The sequence below is a fragment of the Sparus aurata genome, chromosome 6 (genome assembly GCF_900880675.1).
Source record: "Sparus aurata chromosome 6, fSpaAur1.1, whole genome shotgun sequence".
Lineage (NCBI taxonomy): Eukaryota > Metazoa > Chordata > Actinopteri > Spariformes > Sparidae > Sparus > Sparus aurata.
Genome location: NC_044192.1, coordinates 10,162,899 through 10,179,297, shown reverse-complemented (window position 1 = coordinate 10,179,297; position 16,399 = coordinate 10,162,899). Strand labels below are relative to the sequence as shown.

General features: G+C 40.4%; 1 protein-coding gene across 18 annotated transcripts in view; it reads right to left on the bottom strand.

Annotated features, from left to right (window-relative positions):
• Positions 1-1,442: 1,442 nt before the first annotated feature.
• eif4g3a (eukaryotic translation initiation factor 4 gamma, 3a) overlaps positions 1,443-16,399 on the bottom strand; it is a 59,016-nt gene continuing 44,059 nt past the window's right edge. For 14 of the 18 annotated variants that reach the window (XM_030418531.1, XM_030418537.1, XM_030418523.1 and 11 more), the window contains 15 exons: positions 14,360-14,464; positions 12,268-12,406; positions 11,842-11,981; positions 10,016-10,106; positions 9,197-9,317; positions 8,873-9,099; positions 8,174-8,286; positions 7,592-7,764; positions 6,123-6,248; positions 5,578-5,659; positions 5,216-5,314; positions 4,970-5,116; positions 4,375-4,456; positions 4,088-4,234; positions 1,443-2,479 (listed from right to left, as the gene is read on the bottom strand). In XM_030418531.1, coding sequence (XP_030274391.1) covers positions 2,298-2,479; positions 4,088-4,234; positions 4,375-4,456; positions 4,970-5,116; positions 5,216-5,314; positions 5,578-5,659; positions 6,123-6,248; positions 7,592-7,764; positions 8,174-8,286; positions 8,873-9,099; positions 9,197-9,317; positions 10,016-10,106; positions 11,842-11,981; positions 12,268-12,406; positions 14,360-14,464 — 1,974 coding nt within the window. In that variant the 3' untranslated portion in view covers positions 1,443-2,297. The remainder of the gene's footprint in view (positions 2,480-4,087; positions 4,235-4,374; positions 4,457-4,969; positions 5,117-5,215; positions 5,315-5,577; positions 5,660-6,122; positions 6,249-7,591; positions 7,765-8,173; positions 8,287-8,872; positions 9,100-9,196; positions 9,318-10,015; positions 10,107-11,841; positions 11,982-12,267; positions 12,407-14,359; positions 14,465-16,399) is intronic. The other 4 variants (XM_030418524.1, XM_030418538.1, XM_030418539.1 and 1 more) reach the window with 1 other exon arrangement.

The window sequence follows — 16,399 nt, the reverse complement described above, 5'->3', positions numbered from 1 at the left end:
ATACTGAGGCTTTCTGTCCACAGTTTTAGTTCATCTCGATGTCTTCTTCCCTACAGCTCAATACAATTTGAGCCCATCAGTATTTTAACCAAGATAAATCAATGTTTACTGTATAAGCATTCATAAACTACAACTCTCAAGATGTTTTGTTTGGGAGTCAATGGCAAAGGCTCATGGGAGCTGTAGTTGACTTGTGCTAGCAAAGTTTGAAGGATGAGGAAAAGCAACTTTTTAGCATTGTTTAAAGGATAAGCACACCCCAAAAAATGAAAATTCAGTCAGCATCCACTCACCTCCATGCTGATGGAAAGTGAGAGACCCTACATTGATTGGAAAAGACATAAGATCCACCTTTTGTTAAACCGGATCTTCACTGTAGTTGCCAATCTACATGTGTTAGCATGGACCCAATCTAAAATTGTGATGTCGGGGCTTCTTGAGACTTTGATTGTGTTTTTAGTTTTTAGAACAAGTCCTCAGCTCTTTCAGTTGTTTGGTTGATGCCGCAAAGTTTTATTTTAGGTGAACTAATCCTTTAACTGAACCGGCATTATAAGCAAATGTTCAAAATTGTGTTTGAATAATAATTTTAGGTTGAACTTATCCTTTTAGTGTAAAATATAGACAGAAATCATCAAATGATCAAATATACACAACTGAAAACTACCCCATGCAAAATGAGCACTCAATATTTACACATAACCATCATAAACATATCCGTGTTCCCACACAAGTGTTTTTTCAGTCTCACGGTTCCCCGTCTTTTCTTAATCACACCCCTGCTGCATTAAGTGTCGTTTAAATTCTGACTATTTCACCACAAGCCACTTTAGCGACATGACTAACAACTATTTTCACTTTTGATTAATCTGTAGTTTGTTTTCTTGATCAAAAGTAAAATAGTTTGGTCTTTAAAATGCATGAAAATAATGCTTTTTTTTTGTCCTACTCAGTTCCAAACTAAAAAAATAAACAATGACATACAACAGAAAATACAAGAAATCCTTATAATTAAAAGGCTGTGTCTAGTCGATTTATCTAATCAGATCCAGGCTCCTTGTCCTTTTTGGGTGAACAGCTGTAAAGACAAGTGAAACATTCACTGAGATCTAATAACACAGGCAACATTTAGTGATCAGATAAGCATGATGTGACCTGGACGACCACATTGACACACAACAGGATCTAGACACAAAAATATAAAATGAACTGCTGCAACAATTTTAAAACCAAGGCATTGATTGTGAGTTAATTCATAATGATTGTTGATGCTCGAGTGGCTCCGGCTGCTCTTCTTGTTCAAATCATACAGCTCTTCTTCATAATAAGAACAAATGGAAACACTGACCCTGTTGAACACACACATCATCAAGTCATAACAGAAAAATAGTCTCACATCTCCATACACCACCCACCAAAAGAACAAATGATGAGAATCAGCATTTTTTAAATACCTTTTTTGTCTTTAATGTATTTACAAGCTTTAATCTGCTCTGTAGGTCTGAAGTATTACAAGCATGTCATGTTCAGCGACCCTGGCCATTTACTTTTTAAAGTTGCATTTTTGCTCATTTCATTTGAATGTATCCTGGTTGTTCGTCTGCGTTTGTTTTGACAGTTCTGTGGACTGACTTGCATCGCTTCTTGAATGCATACCTCTGCCTCTCGTGAGGCGTATGTACATGATCAACGTAGAGCAAGCCAAGGCTGAGGGAAACACTTCCTGGTTATGAAGAGATAACCGTTGACCTCGAACGTCATACGCGGACAACGTTAATAGCTTCTGTGCATCCACTCCTTTTTTATCACTGCTTCCCCTTCATCCCAAAATAGTTTTGTTTACCCTGTTTTAAACCAAACAGTGTGGAATCCAGGGAGGCTATTTATTTCACAATTATTATTTTGTTATTATAATTAATTATATTGTTATTTCTGTCGTCACGTTCTCGTTTGTGAGCATCTGCAAATGTTAAATAACTTTCATATTTGCAGTCCTTAAAAAAATAATAAATTAAAGAGTCCAGAACCTATGTATCTTTTAAGTCTCTTCTTAAAAAGTAACAAAAGAAAAGTAAGTTAAAATTTAAAACAAAAATATTTTCTATGTATAATACAGGTATTTAGTGCTTCCGCCGTTGGAATCCAAACTCAAAATGGCGGCATGTTTCAGAACCGTACCGCAGAAAAAAATTCCAGCCGTAAACATGTCGTCCTGCCCACACATCCATTTTGAATGTTTGGTCTGCCGTAAGAATGCAGTTCTAACTCTACGTCATGTCCCCCGGATGTCTCCCTCGTCAATTGTCTTCCGACTCCTCTTCCGCCTCCCGCAGCCAGGTGAAGAAGGCCGTGACGGACTTGAGGGCCACACCCTTACCATGCTGCTCGGCGGGGTCTTTGCTCGACTCCCACTTGTAGAAAGCGTCCTCCGAGATGACGTCCTCGTCATACAGACAGTCAAAGAACATCCGGAGAAGGTCTGGAAGAGCAAAGAAACATTGAGCAGTTTATTTTTGGCTGTGATATGGAACTGCAAATTGACATTTGGCTTTTGAAGGTTAAATATGAAAAAAAAATGGCCACCTGTCAAAGTCATACTTTACACAGATTGGGGGAGGCATATTACCGGAGTAGACTCATCGTCTACCTTTAAACTTCTTATTTCTAGGACGCACAATGTGAATTTTTTTTGCGCTTGTCGTTCCTCTCTTTCTGAGTTTAGTGCTGGATCACAAACCAACAAACCAACAGATGCATATCGCCACCTATTGCATCAGAGTGTGTAGATGTCACACTTGATAAATCCATGAGAGCAATATGGCTTCATAGTATCAACTATAATTTCACTGATGCTTAATAGACAGGACTGCGAGCTCAGCGCAGCGGGAGTGTGTCAGAGTTTACACAACCAGCACAGAAGCTTTGGATGGCTGGGAGGGGGGACAGCTGTATTTGACATAACATGAACATCTTTAATTCTTCACATTCTGATGATCATTTTTAATGTTTTACAATAAAGTTCTGACAAATTGCACCTTTAAAACTCTATCATATTGTTGATGTTGCAGTTGAAAATTAAGAAAAATATGCACAGGACTAGATTCTCCTTTGAGGTAAAACTGTGACTGACAATAAACCGACACCACTTCCTGTCCTGCTGCAGTAACCCCCGACCAGCTGTACTCCAGATCATTCATGAGCTCCAGTGGAGGTGTCCCAACAGCCCCCACTCTGGAAACACCCTCTGGCGGAGGTGTGAAACATGTTTTAAATCCGGGAGGTTCAAAAGAATAATATATCCTGAGGGTATTTGATTCTAAAAAAAGGTAATCCTCTGGCTTCAAGGAGCATTTTGTTCTGTTTTGTAGTTTTCTTCATTTATGCCATTTGGTCTTTCAAACTTTAATGTGTTATTGTTTTTAGCTTTTGTATTTCTGGTACTTTGTAAATTTGAATAGGATCTTATTAATATGATTAACTGTACTGATTGTTGTAGTATGAGCTCACCAAAGTCCCTAATGTTTGTTTTAATGAACATAAAGTAAACTGGTTCCCTCACTCATTCAAGCTAACTGCTCTCAACACCATGTCCCCAGTTTAATGCCAGCTGATGAACTTCGCTGAGTGTTATGTATTCTTACTCGTAAAGTGTGTTTATTATTTGGTGCCACAGTTTAAATACTACTCATCGAGTAACCACACCGGAATGAAGTTAAAGTTACAGAGTACAGTGATGTTGAGATTGTAAGCTCCTTGTTGACCCTGGGAACATTTACTTTTATAAAGTTTACTTTTATTTTTAATCGTACATGGCAGAGAAGTCTTTTTGAGTGCTCTGAAAAACTTTTCTGTTGATGAAGATCACGTAACATGATTGATAGCTTCAGACCAGCTGCTTAATGGACATCTGTGGTGAGATTATACCATCTCATATAACGCTTCTTAAAAGATTAGTGAAAACACAACATAGGAGCTGCTTGTGACCACAGTTAAATCTTCCCTGATAAAAAATAAAGAAAAAAAAAGAAGTAAAGAAAAATAAATCTTATAGTTCATCAGGAGCAGTACACCATGACACAGCACTTACTTGGAGGCTGATCGAGGGCGACGATCAGTGCCTGAAGTGCATAAAGTGCTTGCAGCTGTCGCTCAGTGTCTGAGTTAAGGTACTTGAGTAATACAGGCAATCTCCTCTGGATGATGGCCGTGTCCACTCGACAGTTGGTGTTATCATCTGTTCAGTAAAGCAGTAGGCAGAGTGAGTGCATGCTGAGCCTCTGCGCTCAGTTTGGCAGAGAGTAAAAACTGCAATCAGAGGTGTGATTTTTTTTAGAAGAATAGAGAAATCTCTCCACCAGGTGGTGGAGTGCTCACCTTTCACTGCTGCCTTACACACAGCTGTCATCAGGGCCCTCAGGAAGGGAGACGAGCTCATCTGAGATTCATCAAGGTTTGCCTGGGAGGTGGAGAACAGAGGAGATTGAGATGCACCATTTGTCAATTTCACTTAATTTCAGGGAACACTTTCAAAAGCATACAAAAAAAACAAAACACGTTAGTAGCATCATGTTTGTATTCAGGGTATGTGAGTGGGAGTGGGTGTTGTTTGCCTGAATTGTGGAGCAGCAAAGAGATGCTCTCTCCTCCAACAGGACAACAGTTTACAACAGTTTCCCTTTGCACCGCGTCGTATTTTTGGATGCTCTCATGTTCCCAAACACTCTGCCACTGTAGCCGGTGGCCACAGTGGCAGAGTGTGAAACACTGAAGCAAGCACACTCTGTCTGTGAGCATATTACAGGGCTCTGTGGAAACGTCCCTTTACTAGACATTTCTGTCAACCATCTTCTGTCATAACATCTTCTCTAATTCAATAACCTGCCTATGTGTCATAATAAATAGACTTCCACACTAGCTAGCAGAGTTTGAGTCTTGGGTTTTTCTCTGAGAAATGTGTCACTGTTCATACCTCAACCCAGTCAAAGATCTGCTCGTCGCTGGCCATGTCCTCCAGGAGGAGTCTCTCCAGCTGCTGGCTCAGCTCCTCAGGAGACAAGATCGTTTTAGACAGATCCGCCTCGGGGCCGGAGCCGTCCGACAGAACGAACTGGAGTTTCTGTTTGTGTCGAGACGAGACAATGTCGATATGATGAGGAAGTGTCAAATTAAGAGGATGGAAGGGGAAAAAAAGAGGATGGTGGCCTTTATTACCAACCTGTTGTGAGATGAAAGCCTGGACGTCCTCTCCCTCTGGCAGGAAGTCCGTCCAGTTGAGGCCAGAGTCCCTCCACAAAGAACCTACAGTCCTATGGCTCTGTACAGACAAGAGGGCAGAATGTCAACACTCTCCGATACATCTCGTTTTTCTGACAAATGAGGCAAAACTAGCTATAAATCAAAAGTGAAATACGTATTATATCTTTGTCCTTACTCTCTCACATTCAAAAATCATCTGACCAAAATATTTCTCACAATGTAACGGAACAAAACAGTATTTCGTCTTTATTATAACAGCAGGAAACATAAATGTACACAAAATAAATTCAAACAACAACTGAAGTAGAGGAGTTTTCTTACCATTTGTTTGCATAGTAAGTGCAGTATTTCAGAAATTAAGATCCCGGCTCTTCCCACAGGAAGCAAAGGTTTCCTTAATTCACTGTGAACAAACAGAGATGGAATTAAATCAATGTCTGTCAAAACGGTTTCACTTCCTAAAGAAGATAAATAACCGAAACAACTTGTATTCTACTTGAGATCTGTTCAGATGAGGAAGTTTACATCAAGTTAACAAATTGCAGCTTCACTATGAGACACTTCAGATAATTTCCTCTGCAGTCAGTAAGTGTGCCTCGACTCTTATAATGTCTGAAATTAATCTTGGAAATGAGAACAGGAAGGAGAAACATTAACTCAATGTGCGGCTCCAAAGGACAGAAACCCTTTGAAAATGCTGATCACAATGGGCCTATTGTGGTGGAAATACAAAGCAGGAGAAGAAGTTCTGACTACTTCTGACACCAGTAATTTTTTCTGAGCAAACACATCAGATGTGACTGTATTTTTAGTGTATGCCCTCCTTGAGTGTCAAGTGAGTGGCTCAGGTGTCGCAGCCTCAGTACCTAAAGAGCTCTCTCATAGAGAAGCCCCCTTCCTTCAGCACAGGGCTGAGCAGCTCGGCCAGGTACAGCCAGATGTGGGGAATGTCGATGGCCATGTCGTCCGCTTGCTCCAGCGTGTCTGCAAACCTGAGAAAACAAAGAGGACACACCTTTAAAATCATTTCATTATACAAAATATTGTTTTACACCCAAATTATTATGCAACTGTTTGGAAACAATTGTATTGTTTATGCTTGAAAGCAGGACGCAGGTGAGGAGCAGTCACATAACTCTTCCCCAACAAAGGACACATGCAATGAAAGAAAACAGTGTATCGAGTCATATCTCACTGAGACAGTTTGCTCTGCTTCATATCTAAAGAATGCACAAGAAAAGGTTTTCAGAAGCAGCCTCAAGTTTTTGGAATAAAAGCCAGAAAACAAACTATACAAAGTATAAAAACAAAGACACATAAACAAAAAGCCTGCAAACATAAAAAAGTGTACTGGCCCAAAATGATAACGATGAAGCCATTTGAAACAATTAAATGTTTTTTTTTCCACCCTAAAAAAAAAGACTGGGACAAAATTGTCAATCCCACAGAGGCAGATACATTCTTGATAAATGTACAACTGGGGAACAATCAAGGAAAAGTAATCTGGACCTTTTATTGGGTGATTTGAATCCAAATTAAAGAAAGAAGTGAGGCTGAGATGTAACATGAGCTTATCAAGGGAGGGAGGGAAGGTGACGTTCTCTGAAGGACACTTGGTAACTAGCTCAAACACTTGGAGGGAATTCACATAGAATGTTACTGCCAGACATTTCTGAATACCACAGATAATGGCAAAGATGGGCCCAACAGATACTTGTGAAGCACAAATAAGACACCATTTTAACATATTCTGGTCACAGAAAACAATCTGGGAAGAGCTATATCGAGCTCTTCCACGTCAACATCGCTCAAGACCCACAGATCGTCTTTTCAGGGCGAAAAACTGAAGGTGCATGGAAGAGCTGGAGAGCTGCACATTATTTATTGCAGATCTTACTAGCCACAGTAATGAAATGTAACACAATTAACAGGTTAAAGCCTGAACCACCCACGTACAATTTGTGGAAGGCTTCCTGAAGGATTTGGAATATCTATGAGATGGAGTAGATGACCTACATTCCAAGATTATAAAAGAACAAGTTCTATAATGAGCTAATAAATGCAGTGATATCCTCAGCTAACATTACAGGCAGATCAATCTTACAATAAACCTGAACACAAATCTCTTCAATCCCTAGAGGGTACAATTTTTTTGTATTATTCATTTAATCCTATTTTAATATTTATCTATTCATGTTTTACTCATACTTATGTTATTATGCCATGATACAAATCTGTAATCGACGATATTATCTCACTAAGAACAAAAATTAGGTTCAAAAAGATCACATTTAGCTCCTAGCTTAGTCAGAGTTCATGTTGCAGGTGAACTGACCCTTTATTGAACTGGGGTTTGGGCAGGAGTCCCTTCTGCACCAGCTGGAACAGGAGCTGGCCCATGTGGTCCCGTGTGATCTGACTGCGCTCCAGAGTCGACTCGACCCCGACACGCACAAAGACGTTCAGCTGAGAGCCCAACTCGAGCTCGTCCACACACTGAACAGCCTCCTGCAGGAAACAGAGACAACAAAACAACACCGAGTGAAGAAGGAGAACTAAAACTAAATTATAACTAAATTATTGTTACATGATAAAGAAGGAAGATTTAGCTACAGTTCTGATCTTTATCAACCCAGTAACTAAAGAGCAGTATCTAAATCTGTATACTTCATTAACTGTATGTATACATATATAATTTGCTAAGAATTGACATGAGCATGTCATCCAGCATCACTTAAGCTACTTAGGCATTTAAATCATAAATTACGTAAAGACAAATGAATTATTCAATGACAAATGAATCAGTGGTGGCAGCAGCAGCAATCATTGATTGATCATCGACACACTTATAAGCTCCTAATCAAGTGTTTGCACCTAAACGGACATCTACTGTTGATTTTCTTGTGAATCTCAGTACCTTGTAGTCATTTATGTGCAGGAACTCGTCGATGATGGACTTGGACTTCCTCTCCACCTCCTCTTCAGACAGAGCGGGTCTGTCTGGGGTCTGGACCACAGGCTCAGGTTTCACTGGCGACATAACAACAACAACAGCGTAAACAACCTCTCCCTGAGAGTAGAACGCCAACAACACTCTCTACATTTACGAGTAAAGGTAACAAACAAGACGTTGTAGCTGCTGCTGGTTTTAAACAATAGTGTTGAGAGTCAAAGTGCAATAAATTCTCATTTTAAATTTGATTCTATAATTTTATACTGTGTAATCAGAGTGGTGCCACTACAGGCAGTTTATATTTAAAGGGTGGATCCATTATTTTTCTGTGTTTGAGGTTTTTATATCATTCTGTAGCTTCCCAGTGGTGTTCCTTTGTAGTAAAATTAGAACATTGTAATTCAATTTTAAGTGTGTATGTTTTAGAGTCAAAATGCTACTTTCCCGGAGCCTTTCCCAAAACCTTTTCCTGTGTGATGTGACATAGGTTTCTGTACGACACTGCAACAAATCTTTCCTCTGTGACTGAGAGCAGTAGGTCTGTGTGTTGGTGTCCTGCAAAGTATGCCTCTAAATTATGGTTTTATAAATAATGCAGTTGAATTCGCTTTCTGAATATCATTTTCCTGTGTGTCCTGTGTTGTGCAGCACCGTCTTCCTCACCAGGCTCCCTGATTCTGCTGCGCTCCGGCTCTGTTTTCTCCTCGGTGACACTCGGTCTTCGAGGCTCGGCTCCCTCTCGCTCCCGGTCTCTTCGGGGCTCATCGGGGCTTTGACTCTCCAGCAGCTCCTTCGAACTGCCTCCCCTGATGAACGTCCCGGGCCGTGACGTTGGAGGGGCAGAGATCAGTGGCTTCTCACTGCGTTCCCTCCCACTACTGCTACGACTGCTGGGAGGAAAAAACAATTTGACCAGGATGTTCCTCTATGTGAGAGATTAAACGATTGAATAAGAGCTCTAAATGTGAGCCAGGTGTTGTTCTTTACCTTCCCAGAGTTCTCCTGGAGTCAAAGGAGTCTGGGTTCTGTGGAGGAGTGGTGGAGGGTTGAGGTGAAGGCGTAGACTGAAGCGCAGAGTAACGATTGAGGCCGGCTGTCCGTGATAGCTCTGTCATGGAGACAAAATATGAGACATGAATATATCTTTTGGTCTATCTGATAACAGCTGTCAAACTGAAGAAGTATCAATCAGATATAATATGTAAGGACTAAAGGAATCCAACATTGATGTCCACTTCACAAAGCAACTGGTCAGGTTGGTTTCAACTTCTCTCTCTGTCTCTTTTTTCATTTTATTATGTAACTATTTCTGTCACTTCAAGGTTTTTCTGAAAGTTTTGCACTGTCATCCCTCAGTTATGAAGTCTTGTCCCTTTCTTTGGCAGACATTTTGTCCCCGCCTTCGAGAGTGGTCGTTTGGAACAGCTATCAACATTTTTGGCATACTGATACTGATACCAGAACTCTGTGACATTTAGACCAGCTGCAGCTACAATCTGACTGTCACACCTGGCCCGTCAAAAAAGCACAGATGATGTAAATGTGTCACGGTTGGACATCTGCTTGGACCTACCAAGATTATTTCAAACAAGTTCATATTTGTTTGAACTCAAATTTTGAGTTTTCAGGGAGGTGAAGGATAAATAAAAAAGTTTGAAAGAATCGTTCTTCACCTCTGAGTCACTCTGATGTTTCCATGAGAAAACACAAGATGAAACGCACTTGGCTGATGAACAATTTTTTCGCTCGTGCAGTGTTTTCGACCCACCGTGGTCACGCTGGGTCAGTTAATATGTGTATTCTTACCTGAATCACTGGCCTTGGCTCCTCCACTGCTGCCCTTCACCCACGTGACTTGAGCCCGAGGGCCCAGCTGGATCTTCTCATCCATCTGAGGCTGCGGAACAAGAAGAATTTAAGAACAAGCTGCAAGAACACGGTGCCAGAACAGAGTACATAACATGTTATATATTGCATGATTAGACCGAGTAAAATAGGCATTCTCCTGGTAGGACTAACACTGAGAACATGGCAGAATTCCTCATGCAAGTGGAGGTCTTCAAAAAATCTAATTCTTTTTTTTCTTCTCAAACAAAGCAGTACCTCATAGATCCAGCAGGTGGACTGTGTACTACTGAACATAAACCACAATAATGTAGATCAGATGAGGGCAGAGACAGCGTAAACATCATGAGCCACAGGATTCCTCTCGGTGATGTGTAAACAATAATCTGCTGTGTACAGAAACTTTTCTACAGAAAGAGCAACGACCGGCAGTGAAGTAAAAGAGTTAGTGACTGACGAGGGAAAAGCACTTAATGACCGTGAGACCAACGTGTAACAACATGAGTAACAACCTCAAACGTTTAACTAAATAACAGTGTAGACCCGACAGACTGGAGAATCATCACAGACTCTAATTGCTGCAACAAAGCCTTTCAGGTTGTTTTTGGTCTAACGTGGATCCTTGGTCAGGTTTCAATCACCACAACTTTGAATTCATCCTCTGAGAATTTGACGTATTATTTAATTTAACCCTTGTAAAGCATCAAAAGCTGCAGCCAGGGTCCATAATCAGTACCAGCCACAACCATCGATAATCAAAATAGTTGGAAACTGATTTTCTTTTGGTTGAATCATCATTAATTGAATTGTTGTAGCTCTGATGGCATTAAAACCTCTTACAGTTTGTTGTTATGCTTTCAAACCTAAACTGCTTGCTAAACGCACACACACACGCACGCACGCACGCACGCACGCACGCACACACGCACACACACACACACACACACACACAAATGAGATTCTGCAATATTGACCAACCAGAGGATTTTACGACAGTTGATTGGAAAGCTTCACTACTGTACAGTCTATCTGCTGATTGTGAACTGCCTAATTAAGAGGCGTGTTGCGTCTTCAGTTCAAAAGCCTGTCAACACATACCAGATCAAAACAACACGTATCATTTTCTTCCCCTTGTGTGGGCCACCTGAACCGACCTACAGGTGTGAAAGCAGCCTTAAGCCCTCTTCACACGCGATTAGTATTACAAGGAGACCTGATGATATTTTCAGATTAACCGCACACATCTGCTTGTTTCATGATTGCATAGCACGAATCGCAAAGTCTGCTTGTTACTTGAGTTTAGTGACACTATCCCTGGGATATGATGTCAAAGCTCTGTGTTATATTGATGTTTCAGAAGTGGACCCTCTGTTACTGATGTTGATTTCTGCATGTGTTACAAGCATAAATTCACATTTGCAGCTCATTTTGATCAAGTATAGGATGCTGTGTTGCTGCACTTAAATGTGCTCCTAACCTTCTCTCTATCTCACTTTGAACATTGATATAAAAGGTTTTTTTAAAAGATACAAGCCAAGATGTTGATTCACATGGGACTAATATCATTACACGGCATCTGTGAAATATGGTAATGGCACATCTGGTAATATAATTTGCAGGAGAAGTTTTACTTTCTAAGCTACAGACATTAACATGTGATTATGATCACAATCTACCTCTGCAATTATAACAATGAATAGACGCCCCAAGGTAACCCCAGCCCTGTGTGAATAAGGCTAAGTTGAAAGAGGAAATTGTGGGTATTTAGCTGTAGCTGCATGTCTCACCTTGGAGATCTTTGGGATCTTGGTGGGGTCGATGGTCCTGCTGTTCTTGGTCATGGGCACAGTGTTCCAGGTCTCTTCTCTCTGCACGCGCTGTTCTCTCTGTTCTCTCTGATCTCTCTGATCTCTCTGATCTCTTGAATCTATGAGGCCAAAGAAACACATCGACGGGTCAAACAAACTGGACATCAAACTATTTTCATGCAGGAGTGACATTTTTGACTGTTTCTGCTTTACATGATGAATTATAATAGGTCAGCTAACAGATGGGAGGGAGTGGGGGGCTTCCTGTCTGCTGTTTGGCACAATAGCGTCTCTGCAGGCTATAGGGACAGGAAGTGTGCCTGTATGCACGCAGGCTTCCTGAGTCACTGTAGCTGTGTCGATGTGTCTCTAAGCCTTAAAGAGGATTTAGACTGCGGGCCTGACCTGGCCGTCTCTTGCTGTCCTTGGAGAGCAGCTGCTGGTGCACTTTTCTCTGCTCCTCCTGCTCTTCAATCTTCGCCTCCTTGTGGATCTGCTCGATGGTCTTTGGGCCCTGGTCGGCTCTCCTGGACACCCAGTTGTGCTGAAGGAATAATAAGAAACACTTCAGATCTAATTGGCTGCCAAGCACAGAGGAAAACGCTGGTGAATTTGCCAATGATCATAACTAAAAGACAGATGTGTTGACAGATTTATCAACCCTTCAGTTGTTTATTCTTGTGTAGCTCTGTGATGCTGAATCTGGAGGTTTTGTTTTTAAACAAAGCAGATCCTTGCTCTGCCTCTGTAGCCTTGCTCATTTTAATTTCAAATTTGATTTTGAGCAGCGCAGCACAGCGGGATGGTTCCAGCATCTTGCAGGAGACGATGACACTGAATCAAACAGCTTGTGTTAGGTAAGAGTTACTGTAGGAGACAATCACACTTTAATCAATGCAGATATCTCTCTATTGATAACGCCTGACATGACACCTGTCATGATAAAGTAATTTGCTTCTTGTTTGTGTATCTTCCTCAAAGTCTTAATGTTTCTTTTTGCAACTGCTATGAGCCCAGGATACATTCATGTGCCCCACACTGTTTTTTTGATGGTTAGTTTATTCAACTGGGCCAATACAGAGAAATATTGTTACGTGAGGAGAAAAAATGCATCATATGTTTTCTACGTCTACCTGAAGCATAAATTGAGCCCCCGGGCCTGGTAAGACTTTAAGCTCAATGGCCAATATATCAGTAGGTGTTGATATATAAGAATGGAACTAGAACTGCCTCAGAACTCATGAAGTCCTTATAATAATGCCATCATGGTTTTCTGACGTTTGCATGTGATAAAACAATGACGTCATGACAGAGAAAAGAGTCATGGTGGAGAACAAGAAACGAGTCTGACAGCGTGGCTTCATTTCAAAGAAAGATGACAGCAGTGCTTGTTGAAATGTCTGTTAAACGATAATTGCAAGTGAAAACACCAGCAGCAATATGCTGAAACATGGGCTTCAATTCAAAGAATGTTATGTATCTGACACTCATTGCAGTGAGTGGCACTGTTTCCCAACAGAGCAACACATTCTGTTACAGAGGTTAAATATCCTAATGTTGTAATTAGGGACATGAAGTGACAACCAGCTCTGATTTAAACAGCGTTTAAGTGCCATTTATTCTGCTTTAGGGTTAATAAAACAGTGGCCTGATGCCAAAAACCTGTGTAGGAGTTATTTTTCCCCACACAGAAAATTGAGCAGGAATCAAAAGGGAATATGTCTTATATTAATATTAATTAATTCAATTAATTTTTGTCTTTTTACAATTTAAATCATTTCCTCAGCATGGTGGAAAAAGGTTGTCTTCAGTCAAAAGAAAATCTTGAGTCATGATGTTAAACTGTGATGTGAAGATCATCAGCGACAGTTTATGGGACTGTCATGTTGTCGAAATGTTGGCGAGCTCATAGTGAATATGCAATCACATTAACAACAGGAAGGCAGTGTGAAATTTCTCTAAACACTCATCTGAGCTTTTTAAATGCAGTAATTAGAGATTGATTAGACTTCTAAGAGGTGAAGCCTGGGGAGAGGACTGATCAGTTTGCAGACTTTTGGTTTGGAGCCCAAAAGATAAGCACACTACTCCAGGCTGGTGTCAAGAAGCACAGACAGTACAAACGGTGCAAAGCTGTAAGGGATAAATCTATACATCTTAAAATGCATAATGGTGACAATTCTGCTGTTAAACATGTTGTAAATGCTTTTACTACAACTTAACTTCTGAGTTCTAGTGCCTCTATGAAAACCTTAATCATGTGTTGCCTCTATTATTCAGTGTATTTTCTCATAGATATTTCACCCAAATGTGTTTAAATTCCATAAAGAGAGCAGTACTAGATCCATTTAGCAGAATATAACCAGAATATCCACTACCTTTTTCCAGAAGGTCATATAGATCTGAAATAAACTCTCTCTGTGGGAGAATTAATCTTGAGACAGAGCCAGCCTGAGCATGAGGAAAGACTTTGGACTTCCTAAGACCAAACACTCACCAATCTCAGGTCTATGACGTCCTGCAACATGAACCGTATCCGAGATGACGTCTTCCTCTCCTTGACGATTTTTTCCATCTGATTGAAATACTGATCCATCCGAGGCTGAGGAAAGAGAGCCAGTGAGAAGGTTAATTTGAGACATGAAGGTTAAATTCTGAGTTGCTCTATTTGATACACTAGGTGTCAGGGATTTCAACATTATTTCAGTTTATTACTTTGAGCAGGAGCTGTTCTGACCGCTAAAAATTAAATAGGAACATCTTTCAGAGAGTGCAGTACAAAAATTGTAATAGCCCAGAAAGAACATATCCAATTCAGTGTAATGGCCCGACATTAAAACGACCATGTTTGGAAAATTACCACATTAAACAAGATGAAACTCATCCGAAAGACAAAATGGATGATTTATGACCACATTCTGTTGGATTTATTGTACAAAAACTGTGTTTATCTGCTGGTTAAGAGTGTGAATATCCCTTAGTAGCAATCGGAAAAGGAAACAAAGTTCAGAGCAGCTTCCCTGCTGGTCAGAGGGCTTTCCATTTGCAGGGTGACTGGTAGTTGATGAGGATCAAACCATGCATCCACAGCACAGCAGAGAGAGATCAGAAAGGCCTCTGGGTCAGTTATGTCTCTCCAAGCATGCGGTGACTCTGGCTGTGTTTAGCTGAGAGTCACTGATGTCGACAGGAGAGCTAGTCGGACAGAACGAAGCTGCGGTCACACTGTGGGGATATTCCTGTTTCACTCATAACCTACATAAACTGTTTCCCCTCCACCTCTGAATGTGTCCCAGCTGGTGTGGGATCAAGTCCAACCAGAAGCTCTGCTTTTATGTCACACAAAACTGTATTGCTGCTGATAAGAATCACCTCCACTAGCAGAAGCATACTGACAAACTGTACTGACGTCAAAGGGCCGTTGACGAACAGTTGGCCTCATGACTTCATCACTGCAGAACACTGTCTGAATCAAGCGTGCACTGATTTATTGGCCAAACATAGTATCAGCTGATATTCACCTTCTGCAAGTGAGATGTTTGTCTTCTGTGTCACATAATCTCACATCAATTTTGTGCAGCACATCCATGAGCTTCTGACTCACGATATCACTAAAAATTCAGATCATTGAGTATGTTGTTGCATACACAATGGTTTTGGAAGTAGTTACTTTTTAGATAAATTATCTTTTTTTAATGTGAAAGAAGGTTAGATCAAAGTTTGTTTCATAAATTTATATGATTAAATGTTTGCTCTTTCAGAAACAGTGTAATGAAGGGCTGAACGACTTTCAAACATTTAAATTATTTCATAATGTCGATATTTTTTTTCCACTGGCACAAAAGTGGAATAAGTAACAGCAATAATGAAATAAAACAACAACAAAAAACACCAGCACCTGCAATTGGCTATAGGCTATATTGCTAAACATCAGTGCCGGCCAGAATTACATGATTCCCTTGTCAAAAAAGTTTTTATTACAGCAAGAGACAAAGAAAATCAATCTCTTCATGGTTTGAGTTCTGGGCCAGGGAGCCTCAAAATGTCTTATGAACAACTAGACTTTGTTTAGCACATCAACCCACCAACAAAGGCAAGTTCCAGTCACATCATCAATTACACTCAATAGTATGTAATAATAATAACATTAATAAACTAATAAACTTTAAGTTCAGTTGCAAAAAACCTGCTAAATCACCAACAGCATTTCAGTTTGCTGAATATATTTCTAGCCTTCACCTGCGATCTGTGATAACACACTGTTTTTGACCCCTTTAAACACACATTAAAAGATTTATGTCCTTAATTAACCAACCTACACAGCTTCAGACGCTCATTCTGAAGGCTGTCTGAGCGACTGCAGTCTCTTTGGAATTAACAACTCTGTAGCCTTTTCCACATGAAGCTACACAAATTAAAGGAATCATTTGATGTTGTGTGAAATACACTTATTGGCTTTCTTGCCGAGACCACTTTTAAATATGTATGGTATACATGAAGCTCCAGTTAGCAGCCAGTTAGCTTAGATTAAGCATAA